We start from the raw sequence: 20,905 nt of genomic DNA, 5'->3' as shown, positions 1-20,905 counted from the left end.
AATTATGTATTTTCATGAGGCAAGATTTCTATTTTTACATATTTTGATTAAAAACAAATTGAATGCAGAAGTGGCTAGAAGAGTCCTGCTGACTTCCATTAAGACATTAAAGAGGCTTAAAAATGCAAAACAAAGGCAGGGGAAACTGTTACTTTTCAGAAAAAAAATCATTATTATGTAACATTTCATTGGTTTATTGATGTGGTTTTAAAATGAGATAATAAATATTTTAAAATTTCTTATTCATTTCTAACGTGGTAAATGTCAGTAGATATAACCCACATAAACAACAGGTCTTTGAAAGCTTCAATTCTTAAGAGTATAAAGGGGTCCAGAGACCAAGAGGTTGGAGAACCTCTGTCCTAAAAGACTCTGGTGCTTCTGTTTTTGTTAAGCAATGGCTGGTCTTGTCGACACCATCAAAACATGCTGGGTACACTTGCGGCTAGTCCCCATGCATGACACCACTGTTAGCTTCCTCTTTTATTTTCCCAGAGACCCAAAGTGTAGAAATTATAATAGCATTGATTTAAAAAGTAGCAACCATTTTGAATATATGCAGACACTATGTTAGACCCTTTGATTCATTATCTTCATGAATCCTTACAGGGTAGGGACAGAGAAAATTTTATCTCCATTTTACAGATGAAGAAGAACTTGATCCAGAAATCTAATAACTTTACCAAGGTCACAGAGCTCATAAATGTCAGAGAAAGAGAAAATAGAGGAAGGCAAAGATACTAAATTGTGCCTTTGAGGGTTCAAGAACCCCAAAGAAAGGGCTCTTGGATGGCACAATTTTCCCCCAACAGTGGCTTCCTTCCTGCCTTCACTGGGCCACCAACCCCACCCCAAAAGCAGAACTAAGCCATGGGCTCAGGTTCCTGAAATGGGAGGACAGGCTAGGACTGGTGCCTACTGAGGCACTACTGTCCTAACCCCAAAGTCCTTACCTTCGTGTAGTGGAACTGCATGGGGTCATCGGTGGAAAGAGAAACATGCAGTCCCTTGTGCAGGAATTCCCTCAGAGGGTTCTTGGAATATTCGAGGAACAAACTGTTGTTGCTAAGAGGAGACATGGCAATGGGGATCTGAGCAAGGTAGTAGAGATACTGCAATACCGGACTCTGCAAAAGAACCACCGAACTCATGTGACAAGTGCCAGAGAGGGGAGAAGGGAAAAGGGAAGGGAGAAAGGAAGGGAAGAAGCATTCACCAGTGGAAACCAGGGGTCTGAACCATGTCTGCCCAAGTCCTCAACCCGAGTTCCTCGAAGCCAGGACACTCAGACCCACTCTCCCCTTCCCCACTGTTCATCTCATTCCTACATTGCATGCCAGCCCTCCCTGGTGCCTCTACCCACTGTTGGAAGTGCTCATTCTTGCTCCAAACTGGAGGCAAGGCTCAGGGCAGGAAGGGCAGCCCACTCCAGCCTACACCTTCAGCTCCTTTCTCCTAGGCACGGACCCAGTCTAGAAGATGCCCCCCTCTAGCTGTTTTATTGCTTTGACTGCAAACAGCCAGGTTGAGACTATAAACACTCCAGCTCCTGGGAGATGATCCCTGAAGGGATGGGAGGGGTGGACCTGCCCAGGATAGAGTGGTCTTCTACTGTAGCACCCACCCCACCCAAAAATGTGACCCATGGTTACACCTCACCGGGATCAGGGAAAGGGAGCATTTTGATCAAACATCGTGCCAATGGAAAGTGATCCAAAATACGGAGAAGACTGTATGCACAGAGTTCAAGGGTACACCAGTGAAAAGGTGGATGGACTCTGTGCCCAACTAGTGTGGACCAGTTGAGTCAATTACAGACAAAGTGGCAGACCCTTCATCCAACAACAGCCTTTGGAAAAAGGAGCATAGATATTACGTTGCAGCATCAAAAAATGCTTGTCATACAACAGTAAGGGACAAGGCAGGAACCAAATTCTGTGTTCATGATGATAATAAACACATTAAAAATATGCTGTGGATAAAAGATGGAAATTAGATATACTAAAAAGCTAATAATGGCTATTTCTATTACTGTAATAGCATAAGGGCTGGCTTTTTTCCATTTCTCCAGTTTTTGGAAAATCAAAATTGTGATGAGTTTGATTATATTACTTTCATAATTAAAAATAAAACCAAGATAAGGACAGACATCCCAGCCCAGAAGAGGGCCCAGCCTTCTGGCCTCACTGGTTGAGCCTCCCAGGAGCCCAGGGCAGGGCAGTCACTCAGGATGGGCTCCCGAGAGTGACCTGGTTACCTTCTTGAGGAGCAGCCCGTGGGAAATGTTGTCAGCAGTGAGGAAGGCAGACACCAGGTGGGTGATGGAGCCGGCTTCCCCACAGTGCGGCCGGAACAGGAACGTGCTCAGGCCGCGCTCCCTGTAAGAGAAGGGGTTTCCGAATCAGGAAGGCCCCCCCGAGTTGGCTCTGCCTGGGGCCTGCAGCCACAGCTCAGGGCCAGCTCCGGGGGGAATGACCACCCATGGTCAGCTGTGCTGACCCAGTGCACCCTGGAAACTACCCTTCCTAAAATGCAGAGGTCCAGGCCCCGGGGCCCCTTAGAACCAAGAAGCATCACCTCCACGGGCAGAGAGTGGGCCTCGCAGTAGAAAGAGACCCTGCTGTGCCCTCCAGCCACTCTCCTGAATTCCTCTCCTGGCCTTGTGTCCCGCATTCGTAGAACTCCAGAGCAGGGAAGGCCATGAGAAACCACAGAGTCTGACCTCTGTGTTATGGAAATGGGCAAACCAAGGCCCGGAGAGTGAAGTCTATGTTCCATGCCACTGAACAGGTCAGTAGCAAAGCCAGAACCAGAGCCCCCATCTCCAAAAGCTCAGCCCAGGACTGCCTCCACCCTGCCAGGCCATTTCTTTCAATCAGGACCCCATTCGAAACCTCCACACCCACCAACTAGCACCAGTTTAGGCTAAGCTAGAGAGACCCCAGGGCCCAGCAGGGGAAAGTGGGATGCAAGACTTGTAGGGAAGGGAATGGCTCAGTGTCCTGCTGCCCTGGGCAGCTAACTCCTGGCCACGTGTGCCTCGTCTGTGTGCATATTGGTAGGAGCCTCTGCCTGTAAGGGCATGCATGGATTTAGTCTGTTTTGTTCCCCGTTATTTGTCCAGTGCCCAGGGCAATGCCTATCGCATGCCAGATGCAGTGATTTGCTGAACGAAAATATGCACGTGTGGACATTGTTGGTGTGGCAGTAAGTGAACGTGCATGTGTGATAGCATGTCCTATGCTTCCATTATCTCAGGGACGTACAGGTACACATGGAGTGTGCCCTGGTGTGTGTACGTATAAATGTGTGGACACGTGTGGACTGTGGCTGCATTGCATACTGTACATGACATATGTCTGTACTGGCATGTGTGTTATGGTGGGCATGTTTGCATGTGTGTGATCATGTGGAGACATGCCTCATATAGCAGGCTGGAAAGTGCTGTGTGTTTTGAGGTGTGTGGGCACATGGACATGCGTGTTGGTTCAGGTGCACACGGACACAAGGATCACATGCATGTGTGTGTGCATGTGTGTGCATGCTTGCATGTACTAACACATGAACCCAAGCATGTGCGAGGGCAGGCCTCACGCACCTGCGGAGGTTGTTGAGCACCATGATGTTGGCATACATGTAGTACAGGTAGTAGCTGTAGGGTGGGTTCTGCTCACTGGTCCAGACGTCCGGGTTTGGGCTTTTGTCGGAAAACATGTGGTCGCTGTGCTTGGACTCATCATCCACGCTGTCAAACCCCGTCACCTGGGCAGGAGAGGTCCTGAGCACCAGGCCAAGGCAGGACCAGGACTCAGCCTCGGTTCAGCCTCCCAGAGCTCATAGCTGCCAGAGGCCTGTGGGTCTGGGGCCCTCAGGTTCACACCTCAGCTGGGGACCCCTTGGCCTGCCTGAGGCCATATTCCTCCCAGGGATGAAAAGTGGGTACAACACCAAGGTGTGCCCCTTCGGAGCTTCCATAGGTACTCTGGAGGTGAGACAGGAGAGTGCCAAGCCCCTGTGTGGTGGTGGTGACAGTGGAGGAAACTGCCAAGCCAGGTGAAGGGCAAAGCAGCCATGGCCACCACCTGCCCCTCTGCTATGCCGAGGCCAGCCTGCAGGGAGGAGTGGCCATTGCCATCAGCAGCAGCGACAAGCTATGAGGAAAAAGGGTCCTAGTACACATCACGCATCAAGCCCTGCTCAAAGCACTTTACTCACGTCAGTTAATTCATATTCAGAACAACCCAGGAGGGAGGGGTTGGCTGCCAGCCCCATTTTACAATTGAGCAAACCAGGGCCAAAGCAATTAAGAAAGTTGCTCAAGAAACCAGGTTTGGCCAGACATGGTGGCTCATGCCTGTAATCCTAGCACTTTGGGAGGAGGAGACGGGCAGATCACGAGGTCAGGAGTTCGAGGCCAGCCTGCCCAACATGGTGAAACTCCGTCTCTAGTAAAAAAAAATACAAAAATTAGCTGGGCATGGTGGCGTGCACCTGTAATCTCAGCTACTCAGGAGGCTAAGGCAGAAGAATCGCTTGAACCCCGGAGGTGGAGGTTGCAGTGAGCCGAGATTGCACCAGCCTGGGTGACAGAGCAAGACTCCATCTAAAAAAAACCAAAAAACAAACAAACAAAAAAAACAGGTTCTGGGCTCTGGGTCTGCACTCTTTGGGGCTGTAGGTAGAGAATACTCTAGGGCATGTCCAGGTGTGGCCAGGAGAAACCCGCCAGCTGCCTCACAGACAGATAAGAGGGTCCTTGCTGGGCTAAGCCATGGCTCCTGGGAGGCAGCTCTGCTCTCCAATCCCCACTGGGAGCTGCCCTCTGAGATGGGCCTGAGTAGCCTCAGGAAACCCCCACCCTTCCACTGCAGTTCTACCTTGGCCTTGGCTGGGGCCCCTGGGGGGCTGCTCCTGAGTCACTGGAGCCTTCTGGCTGATCCCAGGGGTCATCCCCAACCAAGAACACATGCATGGAGGGTACGGGCTCTCAGTGCACAGGGGAGGCTTGCTACCAGGCCACGGCAGTGCTTTGCAAAGGGGCCTCTGAATAGCAGATGGGAGAAAGAGACTGTCCCCCTTAATCCACAACTGGCCCAAACTGGAGGGCTCCCAGCCCACGCCCCAGGCCCCAGCCAGGTCTGCTGGCCTCTCCTGTTCCTATGCGGGCAGCAAAGGCCCAGAGGAGCAAGGCAGCTTGGCCAGAATCTTCCGTGTCACAGAGCCCTGTGTGTCAAAGGAAATGACAGGGTCCCTGCTATGACCCTAAGCACTCCCTAGACGGGTTTGGGGGGCCAGGGAGGACCTTGAGCTCTGCTCTGTGCTCACTAGCTCCATACTTCACCCGAACTTTCTGGGGCCTGGCATGGGGATAATTTCAGCCCCTCTTCAGAGCTCTATCCAGCTGAAGCAGGGCCTCACCACTGCATCTCCCGCAGCCTCGGGCGCAAAATACGTTGTCTCCTCCTCCTGCTCCTCCTCCTCCCCATACCTGCTCTTCCTCCATTGCTGGCAGCAACCTTCGAACAGCACACCATCCATGCTCCTGCAAAGCCAGGCACCTGGGAGGCATCCTAGACTCCGCCCAGTGCCTCCTTCAGTCTCTGCCCAGGTCCTGCCAGGTGTACGCCCACCGCTTCTCGCCAAGCCCCACACTTTGTGCAGAGTCCCTGCGCTGCCACACCTCAGAGACGCAAGCTGGTAGCTGCTGTGCACCTTACTATTCTCACTTGGGAGGCAACATAGACTAGGGGTTCAGGGTACATCGCTGGAGTCAGCCTGCCTGGAAACGCATTCCAGCTCTGCCACTTTTAGCTTTATGATCTGTTTTAATTTCCTTGTGTGTCAATTGAAGCTAGCAGCTTCACAGGGCTTTGGTGAGGATTAAATGAGATAATCCAGGGAGAGCACTCAACACCGTGTCCAACACGCACCAAGCACATAATAATTCCGCTTACTGTTAACAACAAAATGGTGATAGTAATGGGGTAATTGTGAGGCTTAGGTGAGATCACGTTGTGGCGTCTGACCAGGCCAGGCAGAAGCACGCACGAGTGTGAGCTATTTCCGCTGGGTCAAGCTCCCCTCCTGTCTCCAGGCAGGCCCCTGACTCTCACCCCTGCCCCCACCTCCAGCTACCTTCTCTTCTGGGCCATCTCCACACAACAGCCAGAATATGTTTGTCTAAAACATAAATTTGATGATGTCCCTCAGCTTGTCCAATCACTTTCTGGGCACACAGACTCAATTCTTCCCCCGTGCCCCAGCCCTCGGGCTCCCCGCTGTGCCTCTCCCTGTAGAAAGTCATCCATCACCAGGCACTGGCCTGTATCACCATCTGATACCCCCTCGATTCCAGGCATCCGGAGGGTGGGACCAGCTCCCGCCCCCTCCCCCTCCCTCCCTGGTTAAGCCTTTCCCAGACTGCTCCTCTCCTTCTCCTACAACTAACTGAATCTGGAAGGGAAATATACTTTAGGGGCTTGTACTTAATCACACATGGTGTGAGGACCTTTGTTGCTAGGTAAAGCAGGTGAATCGAAGTGTTTGCATTTCTAAAAAAAAAACCTGAGGCTGCTGCTTGCTGCTGCCGGGGGCTAGAGCCAGCCTTTCCAGCCCCACCTGGCAGGAACCGAGTTCCCAGTCTTTGCCCACTGTTGCCTTCCCTGCTGGGGGAAAGGCCTACCCCAAGACCACCACCCCCATCCCCCCACACCCACTGACTCCCAGAGCTGCCCCTGAGGAGAAGGGGACTTTTTAGAAATCTAGCTTCTTGGGGCTGGTGACCCCATGCCTGGAACACAGGTGGCAGGACCTGAGATACCATCGTGAAGGGCAGGAGCAAACCTGACCCAGCTCACAGTGAATCCATTCCTGCCTCTGCCACTATGAGCCCTGCCTAGGGCACCACCCACACTTACATATTTAAGGAAGAGGTGAAGCTCTCGATGATCTTGGGGGTTGATAGTGGCCTTGAAAAGGGGCAGGAAGATGTTCTCCAGCATCTTCCCAAAGTTTGGCAGCAGCTTCTTTGACCTAAATATGTCACTGGGGGACAGCAAAGACTCGCTTGTCAGGTGGATCCAACAGCCTGCTGCCCTGTCAGAGACCAGCCCCAGTCACTTCCTCAGGCACCCTGTGTCCCCATCAAACACCCAGAATCAAGTCAGATGGGACCTGAAAACAGATCCCTCCACTGTCCTCCTCTCCCAGCAATGTCTGCAATATTCTGCCTTGGTTTGCAAGCTCCACACCTACCCATGCCCATCAGAGCACTTTCTCAAGCCAGAAGCCACTAGGAATGGGATGGTGGCATTCTGGCTGACCAAGAGGCTGAGATATGAATCCTCAAATTATCAGTGACCCAAACATTCGGTTACTCAGCTCTGTTTCCCTAAACCACATACCCCAGCCCATCCTGGAGCCATGGGCTCCACCCTGGCCAGCCGCCTGGAGAGGACAGCAGCCATCTGAGTGACATCCAGGGAGAGGCCAGCAATGTAGACCACTACAGCTCTCCCCATACCCTGGGGCTCACCAAAAGGACAATCCATCCTCAACCCACAATGAGAAGAAGGCGGGGGTAGTAGTTCCCCCAAGGCCTTTGCACATCTATATTTTTCAAAGATCAAGAGTTCTAGTGTCAGCTGGATGCAGTGGCTCACACCTGTAATCCCAGCATTTGGGAGGCTGAGGCAGGTGGATCATGATGTCAGGAGTTCAAGACCAGCCTGGCCAAGATGGTGAAACCCCATCTCTACTAAAAATATAAAAATTGGCCAGACGTGGTGGCGGGTGCCTGTAATCCCAGCTACTCGGGAGGCTGAGGCAAAGAATTGCTTGAATCAGGGAGGTGGAGGTTGCAGTGAGCCAAGATCATGCCACTGCACTCAGAGCCTGGGTGACAGAGTGAGACTCTGTCTCAAAAAAAAAAAGAGCTCTAGTGTCATGCAGACATCTTTTTCATCACTCCTTCTATGGAAAAATCCCTGGAAAGGACAAGCGTAAGCTGGCACCAGAACAGGCCCTACCCCTCAGGAGTGCAGACTCAGCAGCCCATGAGGGACAGATTGTCACCTCTGTAGGGCACAGGGTAGACAGCGGGCCACCTCACTTACTAAATCCGGGGCACCTGGATGATCCAGCGCATGTTGGGAGAGTAGACCTTGTGCTGGATGAACCAGCGGGCCAGGTTGGGCCACTCCTCAGGACTGCGGCCGTAGATGGAGAGCCGTGGCTCTGAGTACTGGTACTTGCTCTCCTCCAGCTCCCGGGCAACCTCCTGGCACAAGAAGAGCTTGGGTCAGCCCCAGTGCATTCCAGCTACATGGGAGACTCTCACTCTCCGTCACCAGCAGGGTCCTGTGGCTCCCCCAGCCACCTTGCCCCCAGGCTGGAAGCACTGATCTAAATCCCCAGGGCTGCCTGCTCCTGTAAGCTCTTGTTCCAATTTAGGAGAGGCCCCCTCTGGTGAGGAAGGCCTTGGGTCTGCAGAACCAGGCCACAGCAGAAGCATCTCCACACGGAGCTCATCTGCACCCAGCTAGGTTCAGGCTGCAGAGACACGAAAGCCAGGCCAGGTGCTGTGAGCTTGGCCAAGGTGGATACCCTTCCCTCCTCTTTCCTGCAGTTGGCACATGCAGCACTGCCTGGAGCAGGCAGCCAGACCACAGCACTGGGCACCTGGGCACCTCACCCTTCCCTGAGCTGATGGTAGACAGAGGGAGGGGAAGGGGCCAGGGGCACACAGGGCCCCCACTCTCTGAAGGCAGATGTTGGCAGGCACCTGAGAGGCCTCAGAGAGACTGAGGGTTCACTCACCTTGACCATCCGAGCAAAGTACTCTCCTCCCAGATAGTTTTCAGTTTTCAAATACAGGTCACGCAGCTCACTGGCCCCCACAGGGTTGTATTTGGAGTTGAACTTGTCAAAGCGGTGGAATGTCTGCCGGCCCTGAGGGGGGAGACCACACCAATCGACGCATCGTTCTGCAGCCACCATGCACGTTCCCCTCTCTAGACCTTTACGAGGCGGCCTTCTGTATGGCCACACCGAAAGACATCTTCTATGTCAATTCTTGCATGAAACCTTAGAAACTCCTGAGCACCAGGACCATGGATCCTCACTCGGTCAGCTTGGGATCCTTTGGCAAGGCCCCCTGTGAAGGAACAGCAGAGGCCCCACCTGCAAGTTACCACAGCTCGGCTCAGGACATGGCTGACTTAGTGAGCAGAGAGGCTGCACCACTGAATAATAGAACATTCCCTATCACTACTCACATTTTGTAAAGCACTTTCTCCACATTATATCATTCAATGTTTTGTTTAACAAAAGTTTTTTTGTTCTAATAAAGCATGTACAACACAACGTTTACCATTTCAACCATTTTTAACCGTACAGTTCCAGTGGCTTTAAGTACATTGACATTGTTGTGCAACCATCACCGCTAACCATTTCCAGAACTTTTTTATCATCCCAAACAAACTCTATACCCACTAAACACTAACTTCCCATACCTTCCTCTCCCCAGCCCCTGGTAGCTTCTACTCTCCTTTCTGTTTCTATGAATTTGCCTATTCTAGGTACCTTATATCAGTGGAATCATATGATATTTGTCCTTTTGTGTCTGGCTTCGATTTAGTATAATCTTTTGAAAAATCCATTCATGGTTGTTGCATGTACAGTACTTGACTCCCTTTTATGGCTGAATGATATTCCATTGTATGGATATACCACATTTTGTTTACCCATTCATCTGTTGATGAACACCGGCTGTTTCTATCTGTTGGCTGCTATGAATAATACTGCTATGAACATTGGTATGTGAGTATCTGTTCAAGTTCCTGCTTTCAGTTCTTTTGGGTATATACCTAGAAATGAATTGCTGAGGCATAGGTAATTCTATACTTAACTTTTTTAGGAACTACCATACTGTTTTCCATAGCAGTTACACCATCATTTAGTGTTTTAATATTTTTTTAAGTTAATAAGGCACATGGCTGTCACCATTTTATAGGCAAGGAAATAAAGGCTTCCGTGAGTTGCCTAAGGGCACAAAACTCCTAAGTGGCAGGAGTGGGATTAGTGCTTAGACCTGTCAGGCCCCAAGCCACACACCCTCTTTCCCTGTCCCATGGCTGCCCCAGACCTGTTATTCTCTGAGGCCGCATGACCTCTCAGTCAGATAGAAGAGAAAGCTGCTTCCGTAGCACCTCCCCGCAAGCACAATCATGGTGGCTTTCCAGGGGGCTGAATCCCCAGCCAGGGCTGCTGTCTGCTGGCGGCACTGGAGCAGAAGCTCACTCACCGCGTGGACATCCAGTGAGTCCACAGTGAGGTCGTAGGGGTCCATGTGCAGGCTGTCAAACACCTGCCGCAGGGTGATCTTCCGGCCCCGCTTCTCTGCCACAGTCCTGTCAGGCTCCGTCTGGTATGTGTGCTTGATGAAGCGCAGCAGATGCTTTTGGTTCATGCAGGCGGCCGCATGGATATGTGTGTCCACCTGGAACACAGCGCCCACCAGGCCCTGAGTCAGGCCACCTCCCCTAGCAACAAGAGTTAAGACATCCAACCCTCAATGTGCACAGAACCCCAGCACCTCATGGGCCATCGGGGCAGCCCCACCAGTGCCTGGATCCCACCCCCCATTTCTCCTCCAGACTTCGGAACTGGTATCCCTCCCTTTCAGCCTTGCTGCGCATTCCACCTCCTTACAGCACCAGGAAATCTTTTTAAAATGCAGATTGGATCAGGCCATTCCCCAGTTAACAAATGACCTATGGGCCCATCAGTCTCAAGATAAAGCCCAAGCACCTTGGCCTGGGATTCAAGGCTTATTTCAAGCCTTAACTCTCGCCTTGCCACTGCCCCATTCTGTGCTGCAGCCGTGACAAACCACTTACGGGTACACCACACACCAAGGTACAGTACACTGCATCCCTTTGCCCACGTGTTTCTTCAGTCTGGAATGCCCTCCTTTCTCTCCGCCATCTCATTCACCTAGAAATTTCCCACAACCTCCTCCATTTGGGAGCCAACCTTGTTCCTCCAAGCACAACTGAATGCTCTTTCCCTTGCCCAACCTCAAAACCTGGCACAGGCATCCCATTGTTGTGCAGACCCTCCCGATCACTCTAACGTTTGTGTGTCTACTCTTTCACTAGACTGAGAGCTCCTCAAGGACAAGGGCCATGTTTGATGCCTCTAAGTCTTCAGCACCTACCCCAGAGCCTAGTACAAAGTCGAACCAATGGATGAATGAATGAACAAACTAACAGGTACGACAGGTTCTCACAGTTTTAGTGATAACCCTGAGGGCCCATCAAATCCCACTCTTCCCATTGATCCCTCTCAGAACCCTCAGAGCATTCCCAAAGCAAACCTCCAAGTGGGAATGAATGAGAAGAACAGACACTAAAGGCCAACCCTCCAAACACACCCTTCCTTGACTAGTTACACCTCACCCAAACTCCAGGGCATCCAAGTCCCAAGAAGAAGCCACTCTACTGGAAGCCGCTCTACTGACCCTAAGCCAACATATGGACTCAAGCTGTGGGGCCCAAGGCCAAAGATCTTAGAGCAAATCCTAAGAAGCAGAAATGAACAGTCAGCTTAGACTTCTCCCCACATTCCAGGGAAAGGCAGTTTTTTGCAGAAGGCACCTTTGCAGAAGGAGCCCAGCAAGGTCTCAAAACACCTCATGGGATTTCTCATGCCCTCTATATCATGCTAAGTCCTGTGATACCAGACCGACCCCTTGCATCTCTGTCCTCTCCTTTTCAGCCTCCTTAGTCAGCTCATCCTCACTACCAGACCTCTTAATAATGGAATTTCTTGATGCCTGGTCCTGGGCCCTCTTGTCCTCTCACTATAAACTCTCTCCAAAGGTGATCTGTTCCATTTCTGTGCATTTAATTATTTTCCTTATACCAATTCCCAAATTTATGTCACCAGCCCAAAGCTCCAGAACTGTACATACTATTGCCTTCTTGACATCTCTATCTGGATAACCCAAAGGCAGTTCAAATTTAATATATCCAAAAGTGGACTCTCCATCTCTGACCCCAGCCCAAACCTGATTGTCTCCCAGATTCTGGAATCCCAGGAAATGGTGTGTCCTGAATCCAGCTGGTCATGCTGAAAAACTGGGAGTCATCCTTGGCCTTCCTACTACTCCCTTCCCTCAGTGAGTCTCATCAGTTCTACCTTCCAAATGGATGTCAAATCCATACAATATTCTCCAACCTCACTGCCACCACGGGAGTTCAAGCCTGCATGTTCTCAGGCCTGAATTCACAGTGACCTCCTAACTGGTCTTGTTCCTTTTTCTTGTGCTCTGGTTCAATTCATTCTCCATACACAGAAGCTAGAAGGGATTTTTTAAATGTAATTTGACTCTGTTACTGAACCCTCTTCATTAATCTTAGGATGAGGGCTCTGCTAATATTGCCTGGATCCTACCCATCTCCCCAACCCCTCATCCCCAGTCTGCCTTTTCACTGTGCTTCACTCATAGGACAACCACAAGCCCTAAGGAAATGAAGCCCCAGCTAAGCTGAGGGATGGCCTCAAGTCACTATGGGTAAACTGACTCCCCCTCCCTGAGCACAAGGGACCTACGGGAGCTCCGGGGGAGGACGACAGCAGCCTCAAGGCCAGGCTGCTGACAGCCATTAGACCACACTCTGGAGCTACTGCTGCGGCCGACTGGGCGCTCAGCCCGGGCTGGGGTGAGGAGGCGGCTGACCTCAGGGCAGGGAATGCTGTCCACGGCTGGCTGAGCATCTCCAAGTAATGCCAAACCAGATATTTGATCCATTGGACCTCTGTGAGCATTATGCCAGCCAGCCCATGTCGTTAGCCACAGCACTCACTCATCAGCGTCCTTCCTGCCATTAATCTTGCCATTCTTACCAGAAAGACAGACCACTGGACATTGGGGAAACAAAGCAAAGCAGAAAACTAAAACATCCCCAAAGCCCAGGCTCCTCAGAGATGAGGCTGGGCTCACGTGGGATGCACAAAAGAAGGTCAGCCTGGCTCAGCTCAGCTGGACACAGCTTGGTACAACGACCTCAGCATGACTCAGCGGATTCTGGGCTTTCTGGTCCTGTCCTCTGGCTTACCAATGACACACCACAGGGGGGTCAGCCTGTCCTTACCCCCATGAGTCACAAGATAAATGAGGAAAACAACTGGACAATCCAGGAAGCACCCCATCCAAACTTCAGAACTCAAGGGTGATTATTTTAGGAACAAAATAATTGAAGGTCATTGGAGGTCAGTGTTTTCAGTTCACCAGAGGATCCAAGTGCATTCCCTGTGTTCACCTAAGACCTCAGATGTAAAGAAAGAGCAGAGTTTCCAGACCTGGGACCTAAGCCAACATTGACCATTTCCATACCCATGGCAGGCATCAATAATCGAACACAGCACTCTTTTCACTAAGCCTTAGGGGTGGTCCCTAATTGGTCAGGTTTGGCACAGAAGGTAAAACCTATTTGCTATTCTTAATATGACACTTAAACCACAGTGGATGTCACCTACTTCTACCCAATTCCCAAGCAGCAAACACACTCAGCTCTTCTGTCTTGCTTCTGCATAGAAAACAAGTGTCTCAGTCACACAGTCCTGCCGGCTGGGCCTCGGGGTGTCTCAGCCCTTCACCTGCTGCAGTGTGACAGGTGCCTTCACAGATACCACCCACACAGATCCACGGCCACGTCACAGCTCCTGCCTCAGACCACAGCCCTTGTCTGCCCCAGGGACACCAATAGCCACTTTAGACATACGGAGGCCATCATCCAGCCCATTCTGGATTTTAGAAAGCAGCTCTCCTCCCCATAGTAGAGGCTATGAGAGTGCTATCAAGGCCGGGTGTGGTGACTCACGCCTGTAATCTCAGCACTTTGGGAGGCCAAGGCAGGCAGATCACCTGAGGCTGGGAGTTCGGGGCCAGCCTGGGCAATATGGCAAAACCCCATCTCTACTAAAAATACAAAAATTAGCCAGGAGTGGTGCCAGGCACCTATAATCCCAGCTACTCGGGAGGCTGTGGCAGGAGAATCACTTGAACCCAGGAGGCTGAGGTTGCAGTGAGCTGAGATTGTACCACTGCACTCCAGCCTGGGCAACAAGAGCAAAACTTCATCTCAAAAAAAAAAAGAGAGAGACAGAGTGCTATCAAGTAGGCAGCACCCAGGGGCAGGCACAGACCTGACTCATAGCAGACCTGCACCCATGTTTATGGACTGACTATGGTGCCTAAGAACAGGCCACTGGGTCATAGATATCAAGGTCATCTCTGTCCAGAGAAAACATTAACCCCAAGACTGCAGGAGAACCCTGGGGATAGGCTCTGATTTGTTACCGTAGCCCCACGCCAGGACTGTTTCTCATGTTGTGGCCAGAGAGCAGCTGGTAGACCCAGGAACACCCACTGGGGCCCCACCTTAGAAGCAAACAGTGTCAGTGCCAGCACAGCCAGCGAGGACACCTTGGCCCCAGGCAGCAGGAAGCAGGTAAGCCTAGAGCATTCACGTATGCTCAGGGCAGGGCTGCATCGGGCTGGGCAAGGCGTTTCTTTGAACACGGGCCTGGGCATGTGCTAGGCGTGTGAAGTTCTTTGGGCAGGGCTGAGAGGAGTTCACACAGTGATGGAGGCATCCACCTGTCTGAACGCCTAAGCCTCACAGAGAAGGAACAAATGGTGCTTGAAGGTGAAAATGCCAGGGTGCCCACGTAAGTGGTGTCTACAACACCTTTCACTTCTGCCTGGAAATCCCCAAGACACTTCTGTAAGCCTCTCAGGGCACATGAGCTGAAGCCAAACTCTCACTTCTTAAAGCTCTTGATCCCATCCAAGTGGGAGTCTGTGTTGGACCCCTGGCGTGTAACAGAAGTGGTTTTAGGGCCTCCAGGTAGGGTCTTCCATCTGCATCGCTGATATGCTCCCAGCCAGGGGGTCAGGGAGGCTGGAGCTGGGCTTTCCCAGAGGAGCCACATCCTCCCCTGGCCTACCCTCCTTTATCAAAGCTGACCCCAAAAAGAAGAAGTCCCCAAGAGGTTCCCAGCTGGGCCAGAGCTCCTGTGGAGATGGCAACCCCACTGTGACTCCACCCAGCTTTGGCCATCCCTCCTCCAAGCAAAGCCTGATCCCGACTCTTCCCCCAGGAGCTTCTCTCCCAGCTCGCCACCACACCCCGGCCCACCTCCCTGCCTTCTGTGGGAAACCCACAGCCCCTGCATGATCCAGGACCTCCCCACATCTCTGCAGCCTTACTCTCCCCACAACCCGCTGCTCCCCGCTCCCAATGCCTGAGCTCCAACCACACCGCACTGCTTGCAGTTACGTCAACACACTGTTCTGACTCTCTCATACCATCCCTCCCTCCTGACATTTGCACATCACGTGCCTCTACCTGGAATGCCACCACTTCCATTCCCCTACCACACCCTCTGCCTGGCAAGCTCCTACTCACTCTAAGTCAGCTCAGTTCTGGCCTCTCCCTCAAAGCCACCTGGTTGACAGGAAGTGACTCTTGCTCACCATCAAACACCCCCTGCCTAGCACTGACCCTGTGCCTCACTGCACAGCGCTTCAGCAAAAGAGAATGGAAAGGCTAGGGCCATAATCATTTAACCTTCGCTCCTACCGCAGTTGCAGCCCCTGCAGGCGGAGACTGCCAGGAGCCCCGGACAAGGCTGCCATCCCCTTGGTGGGAGAAGAGAGGCAGAGATCTGAGCATATCAGAGGCTTTTCTTTAAATCCACATGATCCCGAAGGATGCAAAACCACAAACTCCCATCTCCAGAGAGATCTTTTTTTTTTTTCAGGGAATTTAAATTTTATTTTATTTACTTATTTATTTTGCTTTAAGTTCCAGGATACATGTGCAGAATGTGCAGGTTTGTTACACAGGTAAACGTGTGCCATGGTGGTTTGCTGCACCTATCAACCCATCACCTAGGTATTAAGCCCAGCTGGAAGCCATCAACCTCAGCAAACTAACACAGGAAGAGAAAACCAAACACCGCATGTTCTCACTTATAAGGGAGCTGAACAATGAGAACACATGGACACAAGGAGGGGACCAAAGAGATCTTAACAGCTGTGTCTTTCTTTGATGACTCTAATACATCCCCTACCTTAAAAGTAGGCTGTGCTCAACTTTTATGACCAATTAATAGGCTGTGCCCTATTTTCCAAGGAAGAGGGCACATCCCAACAGATATACAATGCGGACAAATGTTTCCACCTAGAGTGATTCAAGTGCTGTCTGAGGCCCAGCCTGACACAAATGCAGCTCACCCATCTTCCTTCTGCACATATGCTTCATACCCTTCTGGCCACGAAGGCCGCCCTTAGCAAGGAGCCCTGAAGTTCTCACAGGGGAAAGCCTCAGACTGGCTCAGGGCATCCCATGGGCTGGGAGGGGGACCGGGTGAGGCAGCTGTGAACACTCGCCCCTAACGCACCTTTCTCACGTTGTAGAAGTCCCGGTGGGGGTTACTCTTCAACTCTTTGAACTCGGACATTTCATTTAACATCTCATGAAGGCTGAACTTGGATTCCAGAAAGTTCAGTCGCCGGTGACAATAGGTTTTCCTGCAAGTTGGAGATGGGGAGAGACCATAGTTGAGTCGCATCGAGCTCTCCAGTTTGGAGGCCTCCAGCATCTGCAGGGGCCAACCCTGGCTGGAAGGGTCAGGACGGAGCAGGGCGGAATGAGGATGTTCTGGCTTTCTACAGACCCTGCTGAACTGTTGAGTCATAACCACAGACTCTATAAAGTCAGTGGAGAGTCAGGAGATGGGGCAGTAGCAGGCCAGCTCTGGGACCTCATACAGGTGTTTTGACTTCTTGTTTATGTGTTTAGGGAATTAACCGCAAGCCTCCATTTCCCATGAGTAAATATCAGGTGGTAACACCCAAGGCTGAAGTAAGGGTTAAACTGGTTTATGCCTGGGAAAGGGCCTGACTCCAAGCAGAGTGGATGCTCAGTGGAAGTCTCCCTCCTTCATCTCCTCCTTTCCTTCCTCTTTTCTATCGTCAGCCACTTGTCATTCCTTGAAGAAGGAGTTTGTTGCCCAGAGGATTGATAACACAGTCAAACTAGAAGGCATGACCTGCCCACCTTCGGTTGCAGAGGAACCAGCCCCCTGACCTAATGGCCATGGCCCAAGGATCTCTCAACTCTGAGGCTTCACGACAAGAGGAGGATATTTTGCATCATGCGCGGATTGGGACTGTAGGGATATTTGTTACCGAGACAGAAATCTCTGTAAGGACTGATGCCCCCAGATTCACACCAACTCAGAGAAGGGGCCCATGATTTATCAGCCAGCAAAGGCCTTTGGGGATGGGAGTGCTCACTGCTGTGGCCAACTGCCAGCCCACACACAGCCCAGGTGCCTAGCCACACACCTGCATCCACAGCCACATGGAACTTTCAACCACAATTCATGCTACCCTGCTTCCTCAGGCCCCCAAAACAAACAGCAGCTTCCTTGGCATCTAATCACGTAGACTTCCATAAGAGCATCTGCCGGCACTGCAACAGCACAGTCATCCATCTGCCCAGACAAGCCCCAGAGTGGACGGAGCACAGGACAGCCCCAGAGTCGGAAGGGAGTTTAAAGGCCATCTCACTCAGTCTCTCTCCCTAGGCAGGATCCTCACAGCCTCCCAGATGGGACAGCCACTACTTGCACACCTGGCTGAGGACAGCCTCTGAGGAACCGCCCCTGCCCTTCCCATGCCTTAGTTCTGCCCTCAGATCAGGGAGGACTAAGAATCATGCTGCCCATCCACATTGGGCTCACTATGCTACTTTGGAGACTGGCATCACAAGATTCCCAGAAAACAAGAGAGAAGGTCCTCAGGAGTGACTAGCACCTCCTCTCACCCAGACTCCCACTCCCAGCACAGCCACTCTGAGGCTCACAGAGTCCAGGTATTACTGATCAGCCTAAGTGCCCACCAAGAAGTGAGGGGCCAAATTCAGAAAGATGGCTGCCCACCAGGTTAGCTGGAGCCAAGCCCACAAGCATCATGGTGCATCATGCCCACGAGCAAAGTTCCCCAGGCTCCCTGCATGCTCCCCTCCAGAAACCCAGAAAACTCAAGGCCTGAAGCAATGTCTTCATCACTCCTCACCAAATAGTTATGCTCTGGGCTGGTAACTCTCTGCAAGACTGCTGTCCTGCCTGGGGAGAGGGATGACAGCCATTCAGAGGCACCCAGGTAGCCACCAGCAAGCAGAGGCTCCACACTATGCATGTAGAAGGGACAGGGAGGCCGGTCACAGTGGCTTACATTTGTAATCTCAGCACTTTGGGAGGCTGAGTTGGGTGCACTACCTGAGCTCTGGAGTTTGAGACCAGCCTAGGCAACATGGCAAAACCCCTGTCTCTACTAAAAATATAAAAATTTAGCCATGGTGGCACGTGCCTGTAGTCCCAGCTACTCAGGATGCTGAGGCAAGAGAATCACTTCAACCCAGGAGGCAGAGGTTGCAGTGAACCAAGATCGCACCACTGCACCCCAGCCTGGGCAACAGAGCAAGATGCTGCCTCAAAAACAAAAGGGGGGACAGGGAGTACCAAGTCAAAGGCTATGCCAGCTTATGAAGGAAAACTGTTGCAGAAACCCACAAAGCACTGAGGAAAGGAGAAACCGCGCTCTTTCTGGGATGCTTTAAGTACAGGGGACCCCAGGGCAGAGGGGTGAGGCCTTTCTCATCTCCTTCCTACAGAACAGCACCTGTGCAAAGACAGGCAGCCGCGGAGAAGCTAGCTTACGTGGGGCCATCGGTGATGAGAGCCAGGATGTGGCTCATGTCCACCGTGTAGGTCTCCAGGTCGGGGTAGGGTAGGCTGTGCGGCTCCTGGCGCTCCAGCATCTTCTTGTTATCATACACGAAGAGGATGCCCCCCTGCATGTGGACCAAGTAATCCAGGTTGGGGGGTGCATCATCCAGGCAGTAGGGGTCTTCCTGGGGCAGTGGAGGAGGGTGGAAGTCTGCAAAACAGGATTGAGGGATGGCAAAGTGCCCCTGACCTTGTGAGCACACATGGGCTCAAAAGACACGGAGGCCTGCGCTGGCCTTCCTGCCCAAAATCCAACCCCACGCCGGCCCCGCATCTCATATGCTCTTCCCTGCTTCCTTTTGTCTCGTCAGCACTTACCACCATGTCAAACCATGTCACTTCTTTATCTCAGATATGATGTCTTCTCCACTCTAATAGAAACTCCATGCAGGCAGAGACTTTAATTTGTGCTGTTCACTGCTGAGTGTCTAGAACAGTCCCTGGCATATGGCCAGCACTTCAACAATTTTTTAAAATTTAACTGAAATGGGCTTCATTTTCCTCGGCACTTCAGAGATCCCAGGAATATTAAAAAGAGCAGTGGTGTCTTCTCCCAGGAAGAGAACAGATTGCACCTGGACTGCCCAGTGGGAATAACTGTCCCGAGCCCAGGCCAGCTGAGGGGCTAGATAAAGAAGCCACTCCCTCCCCAAAGGAGCAAAGGATAGGGAACTTGTCTCCCCCAGAGCGGAGAATGCCAATGATAAAGCCATCTGCCCCCAACCACTATAGGTTAAGGTTAGAATTAGCCAACAGGAGGTAGAAAACTCCTCTATGCAATTTCCCTGCTGTGAGACTTTCAGCAAACTCCTTTACCTCTCTGAGCCTATCTCCTCTGAAGATAACACCCCCTGCCTTAACACGCTGCTGTGAGGGTTGCAATAGTGTGTATAGGAAAATTCTTCATAAACAGTAATGCACTACAAATAATGAATTATAGGATATTATTCTTATTATTCTCATAATTAGTTTTCCTGACTCTTGATAAACTCTGTCCCTGGCCAAGGAGTGTATCGATGCTAAATATCAGTAGAGCTGGAGGCTTCAACTCCATGCAGCTCAGCCGGCACCATCCAGGATCAGCTGTCCAGCTGCCAGCATAGGCAGGAGCAAACCTCAAGATCTGCATCAAAGGAAGCTGCCAAGGCAGAGTGACCTGCCTGGGCATCCTCCATCTGTGCTTGGAAGGAACAGTCCATCCCTAGAGCACATGTGAGGAGCCACAGAGGGGCTGATGCAGGCAGAGCTGGAGAGGGGAATGCCCCATCAGGCACGGCCACAGGCCAGCTCAGGAGGCCCTAAGGCAATGCGGTGGTCTGTGAGATGCAGGCAGTTCAAGGCCCGGGTGAAGCTACAGCCTGCATGTTCGGAAGTTGCTCCTCTTCCCCGTACTCATGCCCAGAACACAGGGGTCCTCTGTCCATGTAAAGTACACATTTGACAGTCATTTCTGTCTGTCTTTGCCAAAACTGGGGTGGTAGGACCCACTTCCCTCAGATAGGGAAATAGGCCCAAAGGGCTGAGATTTACCTAGGGCCCCAGATGCTCAAAGTACAGGACTTGAAATTCAAGGAAGCCAGAGACTGGGGCAACTTGGCACCACCAGCTACCCCCAGAGGCAGCCAGGGTCCCAGGCATTGATGGAGACCACCAGGCCCTTATGTGTCCCCCACCACCAACTTTCAGGAGAGGGGTTTCCTACTGTCCTCATCACTGCCTCTACTGCTCCTAGGTTCTTCATGGCAAGGCTTCATAAGGAAACCACCCAGCCCTCTCCGACCTCCCCTTCCCTGAACTCGGCAGCATAAATGTAGCTACCATTTACTGAACACTCACTAGATGCCAGAACTGAACTAAGTACTTCACATGCATTCTCCTGTTTAATCCTCACGACAGCCCTGGGAGATAGGTATTATTTGCATTTCCATTTACAGATTACATTTTACAAAGTGAGGCTTAGAGAAATATCTTTACCAAAATCCCAAGAAATTGACAGAGCCCAGATACAAATGCAGGTGTGTTTGACACCAGAGCCTAC

The 20,905-nt window shown here is 51.6% G+C and overlaps 1 protein-coding gene and 1 long non-coding RNA gene across 5 annotated transcripts in view; one reads left to right on the top strand and one right to left on the bottom strand.

The window, feature by feature from the left end:
• AMPD3 (adenosine monophosphate deaminase 3) overlaps nucleotides 1-20,905 on the bottom strand; it is a 56,595-nt gene that overhangs the window by 3,283 nt on the left and 32,407 nt on the right. For all 4 annotated transcript variants that reach the window (XM_034932137.3, XM_003818151.6, XM_034932138.3 and 1 more), the window contains exons 5-13: nucleotides 18,799-19,018; nucleotides 16,474-16,603; nucleotides 10,304-10,498; nucleotides 8,818-8,949; nucleotides 8,115-8,278; nucleotides 6,918-7,044; nucleotides 3,599-3,762; nucleotides 2,258-2,378; nucleotides 954-1,127 (exon numbers count right to left, since the gene is read on the bottom strand). In XM_034932137.3, coding sequence (XP_034788028.3) covers nucleotides 954-1,127; nucleotides 2,258-2,378; nucleotides 3,599-3,762; nucleotides 6,918-7,044; nucleotides 8,115-8,278; nucleotides 8,818-8,949; nucleotides 10,304-10,498; nucleotides 16,474-16,603; nucleotides 18,799-19,018 — 1,427 coding nt within the window. The remainder of the gene's footprint in view (nucleotides 1-953; nucleotides 1,128-2,257; nucleotides 2,379-3,598; nucleotides 3,763-6,917; nucleotides 7,045-8,114; nucleotides 8,279-8,817; nucleotides 8,950-10,303; nucleotides 10,499-16,473; nucleotides 16,604-18,798; nucleotides 19,019-20,905) is intronic.
• LOC134731224 (uncharacterized) lies at nucleotides 10,951-19,791 on the top strand. Its single transcript, XR_010113415.1, has 3 exons — nucleotides 10,951-11,273; nucleotides 12,512-14,516; nucleotides 15,876-19,791. It is a non-coding gene; the product is annotated as an uncharacterized LOC134731224 (long non-coding RNA).

The sequence above is a fragment of the Pan paniscus genome, chromosome 9 (genome assembly GCF_029289425.2).
Source record: "Pan paniscus chromosome 9, NHGRI_mPanPan1-v2.0_pri, whole genome shotgun sequence".
Classification (NCBI taxonomy): domain Eukaryota; kingdom Metazoa; phylum Chordata; class Mammalia; order Primates; family Hominidae; genus Pan; species Pan paniscus.
The sequence above is the reverse complement of the archived record's forward strand: the minus strand, read 5'-3'. Positions and strand labels throughout refer to the sequence as shown.